At 48.2% G+C, this 24,107-nt stretch overlaps 1 protein-coding gene across 12 annotated transcripts in view; it reads left to right on the forward strand.

Annotated features, from left to right (window-relative positions):
* The window catches only part of LOC135897507 (intermembrane lipid transfer protein VPS13A-like), a 1,023,564-nt gene that overhangs the window by 157,572 nt on the left and 841,885 nt on the right, over positions 1-24,107 (forward strand). For all 12 annotated transcript variants that reach the window (XR_011514733.1, XR_011514732.1, XM_070539327.1 and 9 more), the window contains 4 exons: positions 541-771; positions 838-1,057; positions 3,330-3,442; positions 6,614-6,754. Coding sequence is in view for 10 of the 12 variants with exons in the window: in XM_070539327.1 (XP_070395428.1) it covers positions 541-771; positions 838-1,057; positions 3,330-3,442; positions 6,614-6,754 (705 nt within the window). In the remaining 2 variants the exon portion in view is untranslated. The remainder of the gene's footprint in view (positions 1-540; positions 772-837; positions 1,058-3,329; positions 3,443-6,613; positions 6,755-24,107) is intronic.

Below are 24,107 nucleotides of genomic sequence, written 5' to 3' on the forward strand. Positions count from 1 at the left end.
TACCTAGTCACTTTGAAATAAAGTAAGTTCCTCATTGACATAATTGTTGCGCAGTACAGGAGGGCAGTTCTACAGAAGTTTGGAAGCTTGAGTACAGTACTTGTTTATGCTTAGTGAACAGACCAAACAACATAGTGTACAACTTGTCCCATATTTAATTTGGGGCAATATCTGATGCAGTTACACAATTAACACCAACACCCATTTTCGGGCAGAAATGTTTTTTACTTCGGCTTCTTGCTTCTGCAAGCTGTCTCGCTTCTCTCAAAGCCAATTATTTCATTATGCCTAGATGTTCCAAAAGCCTCTTTTTCTGCTCTTAAACACACTTTTGGCTGCTCCAGGAAGCTTCTCCAAAACAGGTTTGGCCAATCACTTCATTGGAATTTAAGCAGTGTTTGCAAAGTCTCTTGCATTCCTACGGTGATGTCTTGAGGTCTCATAGTGGTTTCAGAGTTGATCATTTTTGTGCTTGTGCCTTGTGCTGGTGTTCAACTGGTGCAATTGGTTTGAGTCTAGTGTGGAGTGATACTCTTGCAGCTTCTGCGGGAGGAGCCAAACCGTGCCGTGCCACGCAAGCGTGACCGAGGCTGGTGGGCCTCTTGGTTTGGCAGCACTGAAAGTGAGCCGGTGGAGGAGGTAGACGTGATTGGGGAGCGAGAGCGCAGCTTCTGGTCCCGTCTCACTCCCGAGGAGAAGGAGAAGCTGTACGAGGCTATTGAGTATGCTGATGCCTCGTCTGAGGTGCCCGAGCACTACATTGCTCACAAGGTAGGTGGTGCCGCTCGGCAGTTTGTTCCCAGCTGTGTGGAAGCCAACCTCAACTGCATGGTGCAGGTGAATTTCACACTGGCCAACTGCACGCTGTCTCTGGTGGCTGGCAGTGGCCATGAGGTGCTGGTGTGCACGCTCAGTCAGTTCCTGATGAGTTTGGAGACCCGTCCCGGGGCGCACGCTTTCAAAGTGTCAACTCGTGCCGAGGGCTTTGTCATCGAGGGCGCCTCCAGTGATCACCATGACCTGGTCACTGTCTTATCAGTGGAGAGGTCAGCTACTGGTAAGGTCTGTCATGTATCAGCATTCATAGCAGGAAGGACGAGTGCCTATGGAAGATGCCAACAAAGAAAGACAGTCGTGGTTGTTGCTACAACTTGAGCACTTTCTGAATTGCTGTACAACATTTCTTACTCTTGGAATATACCATGCCTACACCTAACCTTGTATAATCCTTCTGATGGAATTTTTAGTTTCTCTGCAGTTTACTTTTGCTGTTTAAAATCAACATTGATCTTTGGGCATGTGTACACTTTGCATCCTCTGTTGTGTTATACAGTCTGTCATGAGATCACCAGTCTTTCTGTCAATTCTAGGTTATTCAAATAATGAAGTTTCTGCTTTTCTTTAAATTAGAATTGAATGGGGGTTGATTCTGTTTTTTGTTTGTGGGATATGACAGCATCGTGGCAATTTAGGCCTGTTGGTACGCCATAGTAGAGGTTTCGAATAGTGCAAGAGTGCGAGGAGAGTATGGGAAAGACACAGTGCTCTGTCTTTCCCAAAACGTTTATGGGTGTTGTCACAAATTTGGATTGGCCATGCATAGTTGAGTGAGTGTCTCTATATTTATTAAAAAGAAACTAAACCCAATACACCATATTTTTCTGTTTGTAACCTGCCTCCATGTATGAGCCACACCCTCTATTACAACAACCCAGAAAAATGAAAATCCATGTGATCGAAAATAACTACATACAACAGTGCTAAGATCTATCTGAAAACAGTCTTAATTTGCTGATCGTTCATGTTGCATCTTCGGCCAGTGGCTGTTTCCACACCTCTTTGTCGACACTCACAGTCCTCAGCTTCTGCTGCACTGTAAAGGGCAGGCATTGGACGCAGCTCATCGTGAAGCGAGTTTTGGTTCGCCAGTACCGCATGCACTATTCGCTAACTATACTAACACAGCCAAACGCTAAATAGCAACAAAGAAGAAAGGGGGCTTCAACACACGAGGGTTAGAAAAGTGTAAGGTTCCCTAGGAGATAATGAAACTGAATGGTGGAGAAGTTTGCCTTGAAATTTGGTTTCATGGCAGCGTGGAGTGCGCTGCCGTGAAATCACAATTTAAGGCAAAATTTGCAATGCTGTGGAGCCTCACTTCAAAGTAAAACTTGCACATAACCTGCACCCTGACGTTACTGCTAAGCTTTTGAATTTTTTTTTATGTGGGCTATGCGCCAAAACAACACAATATTCAAACTTTTATTTCTGACAGAATTAATGCTTTAAAGAAGGTTTTCTTCTTTCGTAGAAGAGCAACCACTGCAGAGTCCGAAGCTTTCAGTTGTTGCTGCCGAGTGCACATTATTTTCACAGAACAGTTGTAAACGTTTACTCTAGGGAAGTACTTTCCTGCTAACCTGTTTTCTTTCTTTTGACGGTTGTTATTGACTTTCCATATGAACTCCCTGATTTTCTGGGCGTGTGCTAAATAAAATGCACAACAAATTTACACTTAACCTTTTTATTGTGAAGTGAGGGCAGCACTATTTGTGTTCCGGCTGTTAGAAAAGCACTTTTTGGCTGAGATGAAATCACGTCTAAAAAGACAGTTATGCACAAATGACTGACACATGTAATTGCAGGACCTTGTGCAGTCACATTTGCAGCATATGGTTTAGGAGCACCCTTGCTAATGTAATGGTAACAGGTGAAAAAGCAGTGTAAACAGGTTGTCTGCCTTGTTTGTTGTTTAATAAAAGCAGCCCTGGCTTCGTCACTTGGGGGCTGTTGCCAGTTTACAGTGGGTGGTTGAGGTGTGATAGCCTGTCCACTGAGGATTTGGTTTGTGCACCCAACCACTGGGTTAAATGAGGTTTAACTTCGGGATGGAAGAGGTTGTGCGTGTATGCCCTGTGCAGGACTGCTGTCAGCTGGTTGCGAGCCATGAATGGCATGTCCGCTGTGAGATTGCAAAGATCAGTCACAGCTGCACACTTGCATGTTCTATTTCAGCTCAACCCGGACAGTACCTAGCAGCCAGCAGTGCTCGGAGCAGCAGTGAATCATGCAGAAATGAACATAGATATGACATCATGTATGCAGGCTGTGTCTGAAAAACAATCTTTGTGAGCAGGGGCATGAAATCATAGCTGTGCTTTAGTGCAAACACAAATAATAGCTTGTATTTGTCTCTTTGTTCTTGCTTGCGCTAACAGCCACAGCCAAAGGATTGAATTGTTGTTGACTTTGTGGAGCATGTGGCAATGCTCTTGGCCTGTTCCACAAGCTGTGCAGAGGTGTACAGATGAGCTGTTTCATCTTTGCAGAGATAGCCCCACAGCATGTGTTTGCTCTGGACTTTGAGCAGAACCCACTGGACATTAAGGCTGATTATGGCATGATGGTGTATGCGGAACCAGTTGAAGTTGTCTACAATGAAGTAAGTGGAACATTCTGCAGTTACAGTTAAACCAGCGTGACAACCAACCGGGAAAATTGGGAATTTCTGAGGGATTTTGAGTAGTCTGAAAAAACACAGGGAAAACTCGGGGAATTAGTGCTTCTATCAGGGAAAATTAGCTGTAATTTTATTGAAAGTAAATGAAAGTCATGGTATTGCTGGGTCGAGTAACAGACAGGAATCGTAATGAATCGTCTTTGATGCCCTGTCATTGGCTGGAGGAGTTGCGAGTGTAAACTCAACGACCGACTTTTCAGACGGCTTCACGGTATCACTATGTACTGCATCGAGTCAATGTATCACAATGCCTGAAATTTCGGATGCAAGAACCCTTTGCTGTCTGATTTTCCGGACATTTTCGCCGTGACAAAACAGAATTAATCAAAGCCACCACAGTTGCCATTTTGATTACCTTACCGCCTCGAACTGGCACTCGTGCACACACATCTGCTTGCAGCCATAGCCACCTCTGCGGCAACGCTAGGCATAGCTGCTGTGACGCTCGCTGTTAAGCTTCTTGATGTTGGATGCCGTGTTTTTTATTGAAAGAATTCGCCGCTGTCAGCAATGGCACCGGCTCCCCCTTTGTGGTCCTCGCGATTGGCTACGAAGCTCGGAAAGCACGATGCGTTGCATAATGCCGGTACCCGAAAGTCAGCTTTGCCTCTGTACAGAAATGGTACTTGGTTAAAGGGACACTAAAGTGAAAAGTGATTTCTTCTGCATCAGTAAATCACCGTTCTACAACACCAAAAACACCACCCTTACAACGATAGGACGTTTGGTAAGCGAGAAAAAGCGCAAGAACGAAATACGGGTGGCGACGCCTACTTAAGTTCCCGCACCTGGGGGCTGTGACGTCATGGATTTTGATGGCATCTTCTAGGGCCTACTAATTATTTATAGCGGTACAGATTGACTACATTGTGTTCTAAAGGAACCAAATATTAAACATGCCAAGTTTCGGGAACCTTTATTCAGCCAACGCGGCCCAAATGCGAAAACAAACTTTGGAATCCCTGACGTCACGCTGACGTACCGGCGCTGGCGTTTCGGCGCGAAATTCAAATACTGATACTTGGACCTTCATTTTCTCATCTAATATTCAAACTATTTTCTTGAAATGACTGCCTGCAGGGTTCTCAAACAATGCTTTATTAGTCTACACTGATTTATTGTTTCCCTTTAGTGTCCCTTTAAGCATACGCAAAAGTATTGCGGTGAAGCATAACAAGTGTGGCTATTGCCACGATACACAGTACGTATTCCTTAAATATACACGCGTGCACCTGGTATCTCCTATCACAGTATGAGCACTGATATGCCTAATACGTGTACGGACGGGCCTTGAGAGCTTTTTCAAATGTGCCTGTGGCGGTTTGAGCCCTTAAGGGCAGTAAAAGACGCATTCATTTTTTCCAACTGGTCGATTTTTCTGATATTTTCGCTGCCCCTAGGGAGTTTGAAAAATCGGACGTTGACTGTACAACCGACCAAAAAATTGCTTCAAATGATCTGTGTGGTGAACGAATGGCTGAAGGAGGACGAGAACAGAAAGGACCTATGCATTGAGGAATGAACGGCAAAGGAAGCATGCTGCCTCCATTTTGAAGGAGCTTGAGCTCAAGAAACAAAGTGTTGGCTGATGCTGAGATGCAGGCATCCCTCGTCCAAACCAAAATAAACTCTTTAAAGCAGTGAAACACAACACTGATGCATTGTGCACGGGCTGAGAGTATGTCAGAACAGTTAAGGTTGGCTTACAAGCTGTTGAGAGAGAATCTCAATTGTGACAAGGTTTGGGCCTCATACCACTGAGCTCGCCACCAGTTGATATAAATAGCTCACATTCAAAAACATTTGCTTCTGTATGAATCTCCTTTTTATTCGTATTTGAGAATGTCCGACTCGATTTGAAATTTTTTTTAAGACATTTTATTTGCTGTGTAATTTGCTAACCCCTCCTTTCTACTCGCTATTTGAATAAAATAAACACTACTCCTTAGTATTAAACTGGATTAAGTAGTTTAAAAATTTTTTTTTCACATGCTTGCTAGAGACTGACAGCATCGAGCGATATGGTTTCAGCACGTCTTGACTTAAAACAGTTTTGCGTCACTCAGGGAATGTTGCAAAGAAACTTCCCCTTGTGTGCGCTTGGTTGCGTTATCGTGAGCTCACTCCCCTCCCCCTCTTTCCCTTTGCTCGCGCTGGGAGGCAGCATTCGTGCGTGAAGCCACTATCTTTTTTTCTCACCCTCACACATTTTCACTCGCACCTGAGCATAAAGTGCGTCGGGTGTGATAAAATCTTATCGCACTTGGGACTTTACACGGAACACTATGCAGCTTCACTTCGGCTCTCACTCTTGTCATGCCACGTGCTATTTGAGAGGTGCGTTCGCAACCAGCCGCTTGTAAATAAATGATTTGGCCATCTGCATCCACGGAAATTCCCATTTATTGTCTCGGCATTCCTTTGCTGCAGAAGCAAAATTTCATTATATTGCAATCGCATACAAACACACTTCGTTATATTGAGGCTCTGATTACATGGTGTTCTATGGACAAGAGGTTATGAAAAAGGCAAATACTTCGTTATATAGAGAATTTCATTATATTGAAGTTCATTATATCGAGATTTAACTGTATTTCAGAGCCAAGGTTAATGAAATAGAAATAAAATGCAAGTGAGGGACATTATTTGTGCTCCTCAATATGGCAAGATGGTTAGCGCAGCCATCTTGAGCATGCAAGACGAAAGAGGACTATAACACATTTCTTTTTGTCTCTTGTATGTAGCCCAAACATTACTACTAAATTGATGTTCATCTTGGAAGCTTAAGATGGAGCATTTGTGCTGTGTGCATCATCATCATCACATTTATTGCATAGTTCCAAAATGTGGTGATATTCTTTTCTCATAAAAATCGATTGCGATAAATCTTTATTTTAGCAGGCGTTATTCAAGGTGTCAGACTGCCATCATTTTTAGTGCAAATTATTAATTGCATTTATGATGGTGCTTCAACAATGCCACACTATAACTGACATCTTATAGCAATGTTTGTCAGCTTGTTAGCTGTTTACTAGCGCCATCAAGAGTAGCTTGAAGGAGTATTGGCCAAATTGTATGCTCTTTTTCTTCCAGCATTCATTGTCAGAACTACTGACATTCTTCAGCGTCCCAAATGTGTCAGTGTATGACATCTACAGCCTTGCTGCGAAGCAGCTAAACACATTGGCTGCATGGAGCAAGACAGGTCTGCTTCATGCACTGACACATCAAAAGGTGAGAGCGTGAACCACGTTCTTATCTTTTCTTGTCTGAAAGGCCCACCTTTCTGCATTAATCTTGCGCATGTTGGCCAAGAAAGTCACTGTGTACTTTAATAAAACTCTGCATGCAATGCACTCATGCTATTAAATTAAAAATGACCGAAATAGTGTGGGCTTGTAAACATCAACTATTTTGCTCAGCAGAATGAGAGCAACGTGAACCATCTTGGCTGAGCCTACTGAAGGCACTGAGGTGGTTGCTGTTTTGCTATTGATGGTAGCAAAGATGTCAGACTTTAAGGGGCCGGATGCTCAATTGTTGGGCAGCGTTCGATGAGTCATAGGCACCACAGTGTGAAACGTTTTCTCAGTAATCACTTATGAACAAACCGCCGGAAGGTTGGGCCATAATAGCATGGTTACGAGTTTCAGTGCATACGGTGCAGATCGGATTGAGAGCAATGCATAGGCTTGGCTCACAGCGTTGCAAGATTTGCATATGTTTCATTGTGCAGTGCCGTAAATATTGGACACCACGGCTGACACCGCTTAGTGCTTGCATCTGTCGTCCGGTGGAATATGAAGAATATGAATATTCGTCCCGAGGAAAAAATTATGCAGAAACAACTGATGGCGATTGTAAAAGTAAGCGAATAGCCCAAATGAATGGACGAAGAACGAGCAAGTGATAGTCCTCCGCTTCCCTCCTGCCCATCCCGCAACTCAGTTGCTTGAGTGTTCGCACCCTTTATCTCTGTGCTCTCCCATGCCTGCCTGGCGTTCCTTCATGGCAGTCGTGGAGAGCAAACGAGTCCGCTTCATGCTCTCATGTGTCGTGTGACGGTGTCATTAGCATTCGACAAAATGCTTGCCTGCAGCTGCAGGGTATTCTTCATGGGTGCGAATTCGTTATGTATTCTCGTCTGCTGCATTGTCCACGAAGGGCTGGCCACTACTGGTTTGCCAGCAAGATGTCTGACAAACGTGTGAGCGACAGCCTGCTATCCTCCTCCCTTTGGTTTCTCCTCACCACTTACTTGTTTGACAACACGCAAACCTTTCCTCGCCGCAGGGATGGAAGTGCTGCACCGATTGCACAAAACCATCGAGGTTCCCCAACCAGTGCCTAAACACTAATTTCTAATGAAGTTGTCAAATTTAGCAGGATGTGCATGTTAAGTGGCAACCATGCAACCATAGTGAAGCACTGGCTAGCGTTTAGCCCTGGAATCCAAGCCCAGGTGAACCGTTTCAGTGTCAGTGGCTTTGGAGTGTAGTTGTGTTTGTTAGCGTATTGTAACTTGGCCACAGCAAAATGAAGACCATGTTGTGCTATACAATGCATTATGAATGTTTTATATGTCTTAAGCTCTTACGTACTATACGGACCAGCTAAAGATGGTTTGAACTGGTGCTCTTTTTATGTGGCAGTCGAGAAGGAAAGCTGCAGTCTCAGGTGAATGAATAAGTTGTGCAGTCTTTTCAGGATGCAGCTTATCAGCTTCGCTATACATTTATGCGAATACATATACATATGTGCGAATACTGAATACTATTGAATCTAATAGTGAAGTTTCGAATAATTAGATTCGCAAATCGAATATCTTTTATTCGATTTCTAGAATATTCTATATGTGCTGTAGAGACCTTCACAGTGCCACATGTTGTGTGCGCCGCAGAGCCCCTCGTGTTCAATGCCATACAAGCGAGTACTATTTGACTTTGTTTTCGCTGCAAAAGGACCATCGATTGCGCCACAGACAGGCTGCCCTGGCTGACGTGGTAGCGGACTTTATCAGTCCAGTGCTCCCCGACGTTGCAGGGATCGCGCACACAACACTCGAATGCTGCAATTCGTAGACCGGCGCCGCAGCAGCCGATGCCACCTCTGTCGATTCAAGGTTTATCCAAGTCGACAGGACTGATTGAAATGATAATGTGACATGGACAGAGGGAATGGCAATATAAGCAGCATGTATTTTGTAATGTGTGAAGATTGTTCTAATTATCCGCTGATAGGCATGCAAATTTGTTGGATATGCCATGACGAACTTCATGCTACTTTGACAGCTGTCAACCTAACCCGCGCGTGTGACTTTGGGACTGATCACATGATAAAGATACTGATCGCATACTGATTGGGACTGATCACCCGTGTAAACATACTAGTGGCAAGCATTCCGCGACGGCTTATGGCCCGTTACCACATCATCCAGCAGTGAATTTTCGTCGTGGGCACACTGCCTAGGCCATTAGGCCAAATTGGCACTGCTTCATCCAGTGTTGGCGACTAAAGCTAGGGTTTGGAGGCGAATCGACACAGAACTATTCACAGCAGCCGCACAACATTTGGAAAGCCAACACCGTTCGTAGAGTCACATCGCTCTTTTTTTTTTTTTTTTCAGCTTCAACAACCTGCCACAAAACCAGCTTTGGATTTACACAAGTGTCATGTGTCAAAGTGTCATGATCTGCTTGCATGCATTGGCACTTACTAATTTGGTGTCTCCTTTAGTAACAGTAGACCGTAGTGTATGTCTTAATTTCAGTGTACCTATGTTACAGCTAGTTTGCTAGATTCTTGTTAGGAATTCATGCTAGGAGACTTACGAGCATGCGCATCTCTGTATTTTCTCACCCAAATTTGTAAGTGTCAAAAGGCGTTCTGGTTTAATTAATGAAGCCCTCAGAGAATAGAGCACCACAGCAAGAGGTCACACAGCTCAGGCAGTGCAGGCACAAGTCTTTGAACAACCCGCCATCGTCCTCTTTCTCGAAGCAGTACATACTGCTCATTCTTCTCCAGTACAATTATCACCCCCCCCCCCTTGGAAAAGAGAATCCGTCCCAGCGACCTACGGGCAGGATTGTACTGGTATATCGAATTAAGGCTTTAGCCGTTGAACATGCACGATTTCATGCCCTCATCGGCACTTTTCGGAAGGTGGCTCAAGGGATTCTATCATGCAGTTCACAGGATACATTTGATTGACCACACGGTAGGGACCCTGGTGCTTAGAAACGAGTTTGGATGAAAGTCCAGGGCTAGTGGTGGCAGGAACCCAAAGCTAGACTAGCAAGTCAGGAGCATGAGGCGCAGGAGCGGCATGAATACCTCGACGGTGCTTCTGGTGCTGCTGGTCTTCTGAAGTAAATCTATGGGCGAGCTTTTGGCACTCTTCTGCATGTGCATGGACAGGGTAGTGGACTCTATTGTGTCAGGGTGATACGGAAAGATAGTATCCATAGTGCAGGAAGGCTCGTGTCTGTAAAGGAGAAAGAATGGGGAAAATTGCATAGTGGTCTGTGTGGCAGTATTGTAAGCATACATCACAAATGGTGAAACACTGTCCCAATTGGTCTGGTCAGATGCGACGTACCTGGCCAACATGTCGCCAAGAGTGCAGTTAAAGAGCTGAGTCATTTCATTAGTCTGCTGGTGTTATACAGTATTTGTATGGTAAATTAAGTGGCATTCCTTGAGCAAGGCTTCTTTAACATCGGGGAGAAAGACACAGCCTTTGTCACTCGGCATTTCTCTGGGGGCTCCGTGGCAAAGTATGATGTCATGAAGGAAGAACCAGGGCACATCACGCACAGATGGGTTGGGCTGAGGCGAAGTTTCCGCGTAGTGCGTAAGATTGTCTATCGCCACAATCAGCCATCTGCTGCTGTCTGAAGCACTCGGAAGGGCCCATAAAGATAAACTCCAACGTGGTCAAAGGTGCTTCCTGGGCAAGGAAATGATTGCAGTTGAGCAGCCGAGGAACGAGGAGGGTTCTTGCGGCGTTGGGAAGTGATGCAAGAGCAGACATATTGGCGGATGAATCGGTACATGCCGCGCCAATACTAACGGAGTTATAGGCGTGCATTTCGGGTCATCGTGAAACACTGCGCATATGTCCGAGTGTAGATGCTGAGCGACCACAATTAACCATTTGTGGCCGCCCAAGAGGTAGTTACAGCGGTGTAGGAGCCCATCGTTGGGCTCCTACATCGCGAACAGTGAAGTGGTGTGCTCAGTGACACAATGCATGGCCAGGAGAAGGAATTGATGGGTGCGACAGAAAAGCCAGCATAGAAACCATCCATTTATCCTTCTGCTGTTCCGAAAGCATGTTCATGGCGGTAAGGGAGGACTCGCATATTGGTACTTTCTTATAATTAGGCTAGCATGACACAGGGAAGTGAGACAAGGCATTCGCGTCCGAATGTTTACGGCCAGAGTGGTACAGCACTCGAATATCGTACTCTTGGAGGCAAAGTGCCCATCGAGCGAGGCGACCTGAAGGATCTTTCAAGGACGACAGATCTGTCAAGGTCGAACGTACATCCGTAGAGATAAGGACGAAACTTAGATATGGCCCAAATAATAGCTAGGCATTCTTTTTCTGTAACAAAATTCTTGGCTTCTGCTTTCATGAATGCGTGGCTGGCGAAAGCAATTATGTATTCATCAAAGCCAGTCTATCGTTGCAAATGATCAACGCCAATGCCGATGCCACTGGCATTCATGTGTATTTCTGTCTGTGCACTTGAATCCAAATGCCGGAGAATACGGGTGATGTTAGAAGATGGCGCAGCATCGCAAAGTGGTGGCTAGGCAGAAAGCTTGTGGTTACCAGCAAGAAGCTGCATCAAAGTTGCTGTAATGGTGGCGATGTTGTGGATGAATCGGCGAAAGTATGTGCACAATCCAATGAAACCGCAGAGTTCTTTTACGGTCTTTGGTTGTGGTCTGCCATGCCTGAGGATGCTGCACAGCCGCATCCTCACTAGGCATTGCCTGTCGTCTATTCTGGTGCTCTAGGCAAACAAGATCCTTCTACCTTCATCGGCGACCATGACATGGAGGATTGACTCTCATCATATGACTACGTGAGTGCACATAACAAATAGGATGACACAGCTAAACTATCTGACGTCATCTTCTAAGTCTCTGGAGTTGCCAATCTCTGGTTCCAGAATCATAAATTCGACTTTTTCACCTGGACAGCAGTTACGACTAGTTTCAAAGAATTATTCAGTCACCCTGCTGCTCGCAGAACAGCAGTTGCGTGGTCGCGTTCAGCTAAAAGGTGAAAACTTCACAAGCTACATTGAAGATGTAGTTTACCTTTGTCGGCACATGAATCCCGCTATGCCTGAAACAGAAAAATCATGAGCCATCCCACTCTGCGAAGGTGGATGGCCAGCGAAGCTGTGTAGCACATGACAAAGAGGCAATACAGAATTTTGAACAAAGGTACGAACACATTTGTTGTCCTGATTGGTGGTCATTGTGACGAAAGGTATGTACACACATTTATTTTTATATATACACATTCATTCATGTTATACATTCATTATGTACATTCGTATTTTCATTTCGCGATATACTGCGGCCAAGAATTTGAGACTGAAATCACCGCACTGACTGGCAGTGCTGTCAGCACATTCACAGAGGGAGGAGCAGTATGGGAATGCTGGCATGATGAGCAGCAACGGAGCCAGCTGTGGAAGACGACAACGATGCCGAAGGCGCGAGCACTGGCACAAGCGTGTCCACGCGGTTGCGCCGACGGGTGCCAACGAGCTAGCTGTGGTAGAAGGCGACATCGAATACGTGAACAGTGGCACGAGCCATTACTGATGATGATAGTTTTTCCTCACGCAGATTTGTTGATGGACACGAAAAATCCACGGAACCCTAGCCATAAACAGCTTCGCTGTAAAAGATAGAGAATGCCAGGAAAGTCATAAAGAATGACGCCTTCCAAATGCTCTTTGCAAAAAATCTTCAAACAGTCGATGAGGTCATTACCGTGTGCCGGAGCTACGATGAGCTCCGCAAACAACGCCTTGCTATGTGCTGAGCTGTCAGGCTGGACAGCATGGCTTTGGCCCTGACCAACAGTTCTAGGTCTATAAAGAGCCCAGTACATCCACCAAATGTCGAGAGGCATCATCGTCATCATCATCATCAGCCTGGCTACGCCCACTGCAGGGCAAAGGCCTCTCCCATATTTCCCTGACTACCCCGGTCATGTGCTAATTGTGGCCATGTTGTCCCTGCAAACTTCTTAATCTCATCTGCCCACCTAACTTTCTGCCGCCCCCTGCTACGCTTCTCTTCTCTTGGAATCCAATCCGTAACCCTTAATGACCATTGGTTATCTTCCCTCCTCATTACATGTCCTGCCCATGCCCATTTCTTTTTCTTGATTTCAGCTAAGATGTCATTAGCTCGCATTTGTTCCTATTATATCCCTACATGCCGCGTAAAGAGCTTAAATTTCAAACCGAATGCCATTTCACTTCTTGTGGGCGCCGCGCTCTCAGCCGAAGATTTGATGTATCTTGCACAAGTGGGCCTACATATGTGGTAGTGCTGTGACGACGCCCATAGTGACACGTGACTGCAAGAATTATTCGAGTCAACATCATTTATTTGTTTAATCTGTTGCTTCAATTGACGAATTAAAATTTAGAGAAATAACAAAACATACAAACCGAATGTCTGCGTGTTTTTGTTTTACTTCGATCCGTAGCCAGAGAGATGTACTTCCGTTTCACTTGCTTGGTCCCACATCGTGCAGTTGCGTGTGCAGAGAACAAAACTATGACGTCTTCTACCGTGTTCCAGTGCTGTGATCATGTGCTTTCTTTCATCTTCTAATGTCTGTTGCAGAGCGTGTCATTGTGGCATTGACTTATATCGCGAATTGGATGTTCTCGTGCAGAGCATGCAAAATTGTCTGCTGCGCATAACGAGATAAATGCAACAGTTCGAGTTCGAGACCATTGCCGGAAGTTTGCTGCTCAGCAAAAACACTAGGAAAAAAAAAAGCAATGTGGCAAAATAACATGAGCCTCATTTGGTTTGCCATTGAGGAGTGGTAAGATTACGATAATTACTATTTTCCACTTCTAAGATTGACTACAGGAATCTGTTTTATCCACCTGACATGCAAAGAAATTTAAAGTTGAGAATGCGAAGCAGTGCTTTTTTATTCACCGGTGCACAAGCCCAGAGGCTTGCAATGTCAATCCACTTTCGTGGGTAGTCTCCAAACTGACTGTGCTCGGTTCCAGCAATGAATTTTTGCGCTAGCTAGCACATTTTTTATTCAAGCAACACGTCATTATGCAGCTAGACGCGGCAGATCACTAGTGATGGAAGCTGTGCTGTCGTTCTGCCAGTGAAATGCCAGAGCTGATAAAATTCATTGTCTTTAAACACGTTTGCTTGGTGGCGGCTATAAAATGTTGGATGCATAAACTGGCTGAGATATTTTATAGTTATTTCATTGAAACAAACCTGCATGATGCTGCTCAAATGAAATGACCACCCTGTCCGCAAATATTACTGCCGTACAATTTGTGGTCACCTCATTACACTCATGGAGCGCACGCTCTGATATTGGACCACCGCGGGTTCGAGCACTTCGAGCTGCCATGTATGCAGGGCGCCGCGTTCGCAGCTGCTCAGGCCTACTCCATGTGCCAACACGTCGCTACATACGTACGCGCCCCATCAATCCCAGCTAAGGGAAAGTGAGAATGCATGCGCAGCAAGGGAAACCCTAGGCGAAGCTTTCTAAAAGCAACAGAGAACACTTATTAAGCGCTGGTGTTCGATACAAACAGAAGTTTAAACAAGACGTCCGAGTCAAAATTTAACCGCAACATAAGACATGATCAAATGGTCGCCGGCGGCCGCTAATGGCGCACCGTCCTTCGGCCAGCACCTGCCATCGTGCACCCTCACAGCTGAGGAAATGGAAACAAAGAGAAACAGAAGAACAGACGGGGGCACGATCAGAAGATGCTGCCAGGACATCGAGACAACGTAAGAGTGCGCATTCCCGCTGAGGCCGGGACCTCGCCGAGCCGAAGTAACCATCGGCTGGCGGCGGACAAAGGGGCCACTGGCGGCAGAGAGGAACCTGTACACACCTTCAGACGCCCTGATGCGGTCTCCCCGAGCCCCTGTCTTGTGCGTGTACCCAGAGTGCACGCAAGCAGGGCCCGAATCCCACCAAAATGCCGGCCATTGAATGAAGCTCGTTGACCTTTCCATGGGTGGGATGACAGCTGAGTGACAGTGTTTTATGACCCGCTGCCACCCGTCTAGGCAGGGAGCACAGGGACACGGAGCCCCCGAAAGCGCAACATAACGGCTCCACACAACCACCACAAGTGCCCAAAACCCCACATCCCTCCCCCCTTAAATGCCCCCTGCAAGGCTGGTGGCTTTGGTGCCGGCCAAGAAAAATAAAATACAAAAGAAAATGAATGCCATTACAATGCCATGCCAGAGCTATCCATTGGTAGCTAGTACCTAAAATCACCAGCCTCCGAAAAATAAATTTTAAAGAGAATGCCAAAAGAAAAAAAATGAAGCGATTCAATAAATTAAATAGATAGGGCCAAGGTGCACAACAGCAATAAAAATCCACACGAACTCACTACGGCGTGTCTCGTAATGAAATCGTGGTTTCGGCACGTAAAACTTAATTTTTTTTAACTATCCATCCGTGACACCCTGTAAAATTGACTGTGATTGTGATGGCGTGATGTCTATATTGCTACGGGGTAGTATTCCCAATGACGAAGAGCCGAGCAGGAAGAAGACGAAGACGACGATTGGAAGCTAGCGCGGGCTGTTGCCTCTTGGTCAGCTGCGGCGTATTGCCTTGTAAATATACTTGTAAATAGCTTTTCGTCGGTGTCTTCCTACGTAACATATTTGGTGGAGGTGGACGTTCCCTGTACCTCGTCACGGAGCTTCGCAGTGGACGGTACGTCGAGCCTACCTTCATGGCTCCCGGCGATGCCAACCCGACTCCACCAGCTCCGACACCTACTGCCCCTTTGACGACCTACATCACCCTCTCCGCTCCCCGTGATCCTGGCGTATTCTCGGCAAAAGATGGGGAAGACGTCGAGGACTGGATCAGCCTTTACGAACACGTCAGCCGCAATAACCGGTGGGACCCAACTATCATGCTCGCCAACGTCGTCTTTTACCTCGGTGGCACACCTCGAGTTTGGTATCGGACGCACGAAGATGAGCTGACCAGTTGGGATTCGCTTAAGCACAAGCTTCGAGACTTGTTCGGCAACCCCTACGGTCACCAACTTGCCGCGCAGAAGGCGCTTTCCGGTCGTGTGCAGACGTCAACGGAGCCCTACGTCACGTACATTCAGGACGTCTTGGCTCTATGCCGCAAAGTTGACGCACACATGACTGAGTCCGACAAAGTCTCCCACATCCTCAAAGGCATTGCCGATGACGCCTTCAACTTGCTCGTATTTAACAACGTCGCGACGGTGGATGCAGTTATAAAAGAGTGCCGCCGCCTGGAATTCGCTAAAAGCAGACGTATCGACCAACAGTTTGCCCGCCTGCCCAACACCCCAGCGACATCTTCCTGTGCCGATGCTCCTCGTCCCAACAACACTGGCGATGTTACCAGGATTGTCCGGCGTGAGATCGAGGCCGCCTATCCGGCTGCGTTCGACTCCAGCCCCTCCAATGCACCTGCAGTCACTGTTTCCCTGATCCAGGCAGTTGTCCGCCAAGAGTTCGCCAACATGGGTATTCAAACCATCTGCTCGGCCCATCGCCCTGATCCCCACCCGGCATCTTCGATTCCACCCCGTCCCGCACCTTCTTACCCACCACATTTCCGCAACCCCTCTGAATGGCGCACTGCAGACGACAAGCCAATTTGTAACACTGCCATCGAATTGGGCACATTTCTCGGCACTGCCGCAGTCGCTGGAGTTCCCTGAACCAGTCTACATATACTGCCTACTCTCGCCCCCCAGGTGGCCTTTCTCGTCCCTATGCTGCCCGCTCAGATAATGCCACCACCGATTCTCCTGCGCCGAACCGCCCCTATTCTCGTTCGCCTTCGCCCCAACAACGACAATCTCGCTCTCCCCAGCCCCGTCGTTCCTATTCGCCGACTCCCTTCGGACGCCACTCCCAGCCGGAAAACTAGACGATGCAGCGCCTCGAGGTGACGCTGCATTGCTCCCTACGCTGCCAAATCCTCTCCTGACGTTGCCCACTCATCTGAACCTTCTTGACATGCAAGTCGACGGTGTTCCATTATCAGCTCTCATAGACACTGGGGCGCATTTGTCGGTAATGAGCGCGGATCTTCGTAACCGGCTGAGGAAAATAATCACGCCCGCCACGACGCCTGTTGTCCGTGTCGCCTATGGCGGAACAGCTCCCGTAATTGGTATGTGTGCCGCCCGCGTCTCCTTCGCCGATCGCTCCACTACCGTGCTCTTCACAGTCATCGCTCACTGTCCCCACGACATCATCCTCGGCCTCGACTTCCTCTCCGCACATTCTGTTCTCATCGATTGCTCCGCCAGTACTCTCCGCCTCGACCTGCCTGTTCTGGATCCCGCTGAACAACACCTTCCTCGCCTCAGTTCCGTCGACTTCGTTCGCTTGCCACCTTCGGCACTGACTTACGTTGACTTCGTGTCATCCCCACCAGTGCCCGACGGTCACTACATCGCGGCTCCTATGCAAGACGTCCTCCTTACACACGGGATCACACTACCTCATACTATTTTATCTATTACGGCGAATTGCGTCTGCCTGCCTGTGGTCAATTTTGCCTTGACGACACAAGAGCAGCCACGCGGGATGTCTCTGGCCCAACTTTGCTCATTCGAGGATCACTCTGTAGCATCGATTTCAGTAGACGACAATTCAACAGATCCTCCTCTACCATCGCAGTCGGCAACTTGTACCATCGCCAACTTACAGAAAATGATTGCACCCGCCATGCCGTCCGAGCACGCTCGTGCGCTCTACCGCGTTCTGCTTTCCTACCAAGATATTTTTGACTTTAACGATCGTCCTTTGGCCCAAACAACCGCTGTTAAACATCACATTAATACCGGAGATGCCCCTCCTATTCATCGCCGCCCGTATCGAGTATCACCGGCTGAGCGTCAGGTGATTCACACCGAAGTTTGCAAAATGCTTGCCAAGAACATTATTGCACCGTCATGTAGTCCATGGGTGTCACCGGTTGTGCTGGTAAAAAAGAAGGATGGCTCATGGTGCTTTTGCGTGGATTATCGGCACCTTAACAGGGTTACCAAAAAGGACGTGTATCCCCTACCTCGGATTGATGAAGCCCTTGACTGCCTCCACGGGGCTCGCTATTTCTCCTCTATTGACCTTCGCTCCGGCTATTGGCAGATTGCCGTGGACGATCTCGACCGCGAGAGGACTGCCTTTGTCACTCCCGATGGTCTTTATCAATTCCAGGTGATGCCGTTCGGCCTATGTAACGCTCCTGCCACTTTTGAACGCATGATGGACTCCCTTCTTCACGGTTTCAAATGGTCCACGTGCCTGTGCTACTTGGACGACGTTATAGTATTCTCCCCAACATTCGCTACGCACCTCGAGCGCCTCTCAGCAGTCCTGGACGTTTTTCGGCGAGCCGGTCTGCAACTCAACGCATCGAAGTGCCAATTCGGCCGTCGCCAGATTACCGTCCTTGGACATCTCGTTGACGCGAACGGAGTGCAACCGGACCCAGGCAAGATCCATGCTGTTACGCACTTCCCTGTTCCGAAGTGTGTCAAGGATGTGCGCAGCTTCATCGGCCTTTGCTCGTACTTCCGCCGTTTCGTCAAAAATTTCGCGGCCATAGCACGACCACTAAACGAGCTTTTGAAAAAAGACTCCCCTTTCCAGTGGGGCGATAACGAGGCCTCTGCATTCTTGCTTCTTATCGATCTTCTCACCACGCCTCCCGTTCTGGCCCATTTCGATCCTTCTGCGCCTACCGAAGTCCGTACTGATGCCAGCGGTCACGGAATTGGCGCAGTACTTGCACAACGCCAGCGTGGCCACGACCGTGTTATCGCTTACGCCAGCAGGCTCCTCTCGCCCGCGTAGCGCAACTATTCCATCACTGAGCGTGAGTGTCTGGCCCTAGTTTGGGTGGTTGCGAAGTTCCGCCCATACTTATATGGCCGACCCTTTTCCGTTATCACAGACCATCACGCGCTTTGTTGGTTATGCTCATTGAAAGACCCTTCAGGAAGACTTGGTCGCTGGGCCTTACGCCTCCAAGAATATTCGTTCTCTGTCACCTACAAATCTGGCCGACTACACAAGGACGCTGACTGCCTGTCTCGCTACCCGGTAGACGAGCCTGACGACGCCGACAGTAGTACCGCCGACGGCATTTTCTCTGTGTCTGCCTTCGCTAACATCACCGATGAGCAGTACCGAGACCTATCGCTGCGAGTACTCATCGAGCGTCTGCGCTCTACACCTACCGACGCATCCGTTCGCCGATATGTCCTCCAGGGCGGCATTCTGTACCGAAGGAGCTTCCTCCCTGATGGCCCTGATCTTCTTCTTGTCGTGCCAAAACATCTACGACAGACTGTGCTCTTTCAGATGCATGACGCACCCACTGCAGGACATCTTGGCGTAACCCGCACGTACGACCGCGTCCGCCGCCGCTTCTATTGGCCTGGTCTTGCTCGCTCCGTCCGACACTATGTTGCTGCCTGTGATCCCTGCCAGCGTCGGAAAACGCCTCAGGTGCTACCTTCCGGTCATCTCCAGCCGATCACGGTCCCTGTGGAACCGTTTTTTCGTGTTGGATTAGACCTCCTTGGTCCCTTTCCCACGTCATCCTCTGAGAACAAATGGGTAGCCGTCGCAACTGATTACGCCACCCGCTACGCTATCACGCGGGCTCTACCTACCAGTTGCGCCACTGACATCGCGGACTTTCTCTTGCGTGACATTATCTTAGTGCATGGCGCCCCGCGACAGCTGCTTACTGACCGTGGTCGTAACTTCCTCTCGAAAGTTATCGCCGACATTGTGCGTTCCTGCTCTATTCAACACAAGCTGACTACCTCATACCATCCTCAAACCAATGGCCTGACAGAGCGCTTAAACCGTACTCTTACCGACATGCTGTCCAAGTACGTTTCGAAGGACCACCACGACTGGGACGTTGCCCTTCCTTACGTCACCTTTGCTTACAATTCTTCCCAGCACGACACCGCCGGATTTTCTCCATTTTATCTACTCTACGGTCGCGAACCGACCTTGCCCCTTGACATGGTACTTCCTCCTGCTGCGACCTCAGCAACCGAGTATGCGCGTGACGCCATCGCCCTCGCCGATCATGCACGCCAGCTTGCCCGTGCTCGACTGACGGACTCACAAACCACGCAGCAGCGTCAGTACAACGCCCGCCACCGTGACGTACAGTTTTCGCCTGGTGCACTCGTGCTCCTGTGGTCGCCCTGTCGTCACGTTGGACTTTCCGAAAAGCTCCTTTCGCGATACACAGGGCCCAACCACGTGCTGCGCCAGGTGACGCCTGTGACTTATGAAATTGCCCCTGTGAGCTCCACCTCGTCATCTACTCTGGCGTCTAGTGATGTCGTGCACGTCAGTAGGCTCAAGAGCTACTACACTGCTTGAGAGTCCAGCCTTTAGTCGCTCCGGGACGGCGCTTTTTCCGCCGGGGGTAGTGCTACGGGGTAGTATTCCCAATGACGAAGAGCCGAGCAGGAAGAAGACGAAGACGACGATTGGAAGCTAGCGCGGGCTGTTGCCTCTTGGTCAACTGCGGCGTATTGCCTTGTAAATGTACTTGTAAATAGCTTTTCGTCGGTGTCTTCCTACGTAACAATATAATGAACAGACGTGGAAAGTTGGGTGATAAATGAAAAGTCGCTCCACGCCGGGCCAAGTCACAGAGCGAATCAATTTTTAAAGAAAACCTTGTCACTCTGATGACTGCGATACTTGCGGGAGTGGTGCTAATTCACGTTTCTACGACGCAGGGGGTTACCACCTTAAACACAGCCCTCACATTGCAGGGTTAGCGGGTGGCATGCGATTTTCATTGGCCAAGCTCATTGTGACCCCACAGAGTGAACCCTCCCGGGGCAACAGCGACACATGCTATATCTGGCCGCATGCCCCGTTACAATACCAGCAACGTTACGGCGCCCACACCTGTGCAATACCAGCCATGTTCCGGGGCTCCGCCTCCATACAACTATCTACAATTATTTGCAAACCGGGTTGCTCTGCGGTCCCTTTGCCACTTTTCGGGCCATTAAAAAAAATCAGAAAAAAAGACTATTTGACACCCCGGGGGGGGGGAGGGGGGGAGGGAATGGTTGGTTTCGCTTCTCGGGCTGGCTCTCCACCTGGGCTGTCCTCCCCGTCATCACTGCAGGGTTGCGGAGGAGTGTCCCCTTCTGCGCGTGCGACGGTGGGATGTCCGGGGCGCTTGGTTCATCACGAAGCGGGTTCCTCTTGTGGCCTTTGTCTCTGCTCGGTTATTGTACTGCCAGTTTCGTCCCTGAATTGATGGTGTTGATGGTGGAAAAAGGCACCACTACTAACCGGTCTGCTTAAATGGCGATTTTCAGCGACACAGGGCATAATAATAGTGTGTTAACTATTACGGCTTGAATTTTAGCGAGGAAAGGCGTGCACCAACTGAAAACTGCTGGGCAGGCCACTGAGCCTTGTCAACAATAGCAAAATACGTATATTTACAGAATTAGCCGGCCTTAGAGGCACTGTTCTCAAGCAGTCACCGCAATTAACAGCAGCCAGACTGGTAATGATGCTAGAGACTCATGGAAATTCATTGGACTCACCGAATCATTGAACAGTGTCATGCAGGTTCTTTTGTTTAAAGGTACAGATGGTTCTCTGAGGTGGAACCTCTGAGAACCCAATTGAGGACAAAGCCATTTGTTTCAAATAACACAGACAAGCTTTTAATAAAACTAGAACGAGGATAAAAAAAAAAGAGAAACACTCAAAGAGACATCATGGCAAAAAACGCGCTTAGGGCTAGGATGGTATTAGCAGTACGCGAGTCCGGGTGGACCACGACTGTGAGGGCGCATAGTAGTCTTGACGTGGAGAAACGGAGATAGGTTGACGAGTGAAGTGGTGTCAGTCTCACCAAAGGTCAGGGTGTTGGACCAATGACCGGGTGACCGGAGCGCGGCAGCTCTGGCTTGGAAAGGGAAGGCAGGCGGCTTGGCGCACAAGCAGATGGCAGCGACGTTCTGGCCAGGCAGCTGGGCGTAGAACTCGGGCCCGTAGCCCGACTGCTCTCGTTCTGCCCACGGGCGCAGAAGCTCGCCGGCCTCGGGCAGCAGTTCACGATTGGGTAGAGTGGGGACGCGCAGGAACGGGTTGGCAGGAGGCCCCGGTAGGGTGAAGTCCTGGTGGCTTGGATCTGGAACCCGACGGCCTGCCTTCAACTCCTGGTCCGGTGGTTGACCTTCTCTTGGCATCGCTTTCTGGAATTCTCCATCTCCTGCCAGTGTGCCTTGCTTTTCTGCCGCTCTGGCAGATTCGTCATTTGCTCATTGGCTGCTTGAAGCTCCGTGGTTTCTTCTGATTGGATTGGCTTTTTCTTTCTTTTAGTTTCTTTTCTTGCGCCACGTGTTCACATTCCAGACACTCTTCGACGTTGTCGTTTTCCATCCAGTGCAGGATTCGCCTCGGTGCGCGCACTACTTGTCGTCTGCTTCTTGTTCTCTCCAACCACTGCACCATGTTGCGCACTATGCACATCACAGTCTCCAACCACCACACCGTGTCGCGCACTACACATATCACAAACACATGGGAGAACGGAATAGTCAGCCCTCCCAGTACAAATCGGTGAGACCTCTGGTTCTCGGATGGTCTCCGCAACTGAGGGCGACTGCAGCATTTCGGCGGTCACTTGACTCCTTTTCTCGTCTGTGCTTCACAGCCAGAACATTGAAGCGGGTGTCCAATACGCTTAACACACTACTTTTACTGAGGTAGTGCATGACAGAAAGAGTGAGAGGAAAATAGATAAATTCTGCACCTGGTGAGAGACATGGCTCGGTTAAAACAGGGCTTTCGCAGCAACCCTCACTGCATCAACGTAGGGGCTCGAAACATGCACAGCCAGGGGTTGTTTGGGACCCTGGCCCCACATTGGCTGCCACTTTGTGGTCTCCTCGCGATGCTCACAGAGCGCATGCTCTGATATAGCGTGCACCGGACGAGTACCGTGGGTTCAATCACTCCAAGCCGCCATCCACGCAGGAGGCCACGTCTGCAACCGCTCGGGCCTGCTCTGTGTGCTGCTGCGCCGCTGCGCGCATGCGCACCCTGCCGATCCCAGCTAGGGGAAGGCGAGACCATGCGCACAGCAAAGGCGACCGTAGGTGAAGCTCTCTAGAAGCAACAAGGAACTTTTGTTAAGCTCTAGTGTTCGATACAAACAGAAATTTAAACATCATGTCTGAATCTAAATCTAATCGCAGCATAAAGTATAGTCAAATGGTCACCAGTGGTCGCTAACGACGCACCGCCATAGAGAGAACAAAGAACCCAGCAGTAAGAGGCAAATTTTTTCGCGGAGCGGGCTCGTTTTGTGGCCTTTGTCTCCGCTCGACTATTGCGCTGCCAGTTTCGTCCCTCATGTGATGTTGCAGAAGGCGCCACCACTAACTAGCCTGCCTAAATGGAGATTTTCGGCAACACAGGGCATAATAATAGTGTGTCAACTATCACGGCTTGAATTTTAGACAGGAAAGGTGTGCAGCAACTGAAAACTGCCACCTAGGCCACTGAGCCTCACCAACAATAGCAAAACGTGCATATTTGCAGAATTAGCCTACCCTAGAGGTGATAAGTTTGTAAGAAATAGCTTGGCAGGCTTTGCCATTTATTGAGCCACTTTGATGTGCCCTGTATGTGCTCTCAAGTATATAGGTACATAGTGACTTCTTGATGGCCCTTTGGAAAGGATTGAAGCTGTGTAGCTTATACATTTCCTTCAGTGACTATGCATTGTTTGCTTTGTACTGCCAAATGTTTATGAGTAACTTTGTTGAGGAATTCCAGGAACTCTAGTCCAAGCAACACATGGGATTGCTTTGTTGTGCTCTTAATCCAGTAAAAAGTGCATGCAGTACTGTACTGGTGCACTTTTTACTGCCATCAAGTACCATGACTTTTTCTCCTAGTGAGCTTAGGTCACAGTTTTTTACATTTGCATTGGTTCTGTCTACGCTCTCTCTTATATGCTTTACGGACAACACTTTTATGGATGCTCTTTGACAAATCATCAGTGTACTATTAAGAACAACTGTAGTTCCATTCATTCGACCTTGACGGGACTGACGTAATAAATCCACTTATTTATTTGGTGGGTTGAAATAAGGAAAAACGAGTACACTACTATTTCATCTGAAATTATTTTACTCGATTCTGACGTATCCCTGAATCTAATGCACACCCAATTTTTTTCCCAAGAAATATGTAGCATGCCTGTGATCCTAGG

This window comes from Dermacentor albipictus, chromosome 5 (assembly GCF_038994185.2).
Source record: "Dermacentor albipictus isolate Rhodes 1998 colony chromosome 5, USDA_Dalb.pri_finalv2, whole genome shotgun sequence".
NCBI lineage: Eukaryota > Metazoa > Arthropoda > Arachnida > Ixodida > Ixodidae > Dermacentor > Dermacentor albipictus.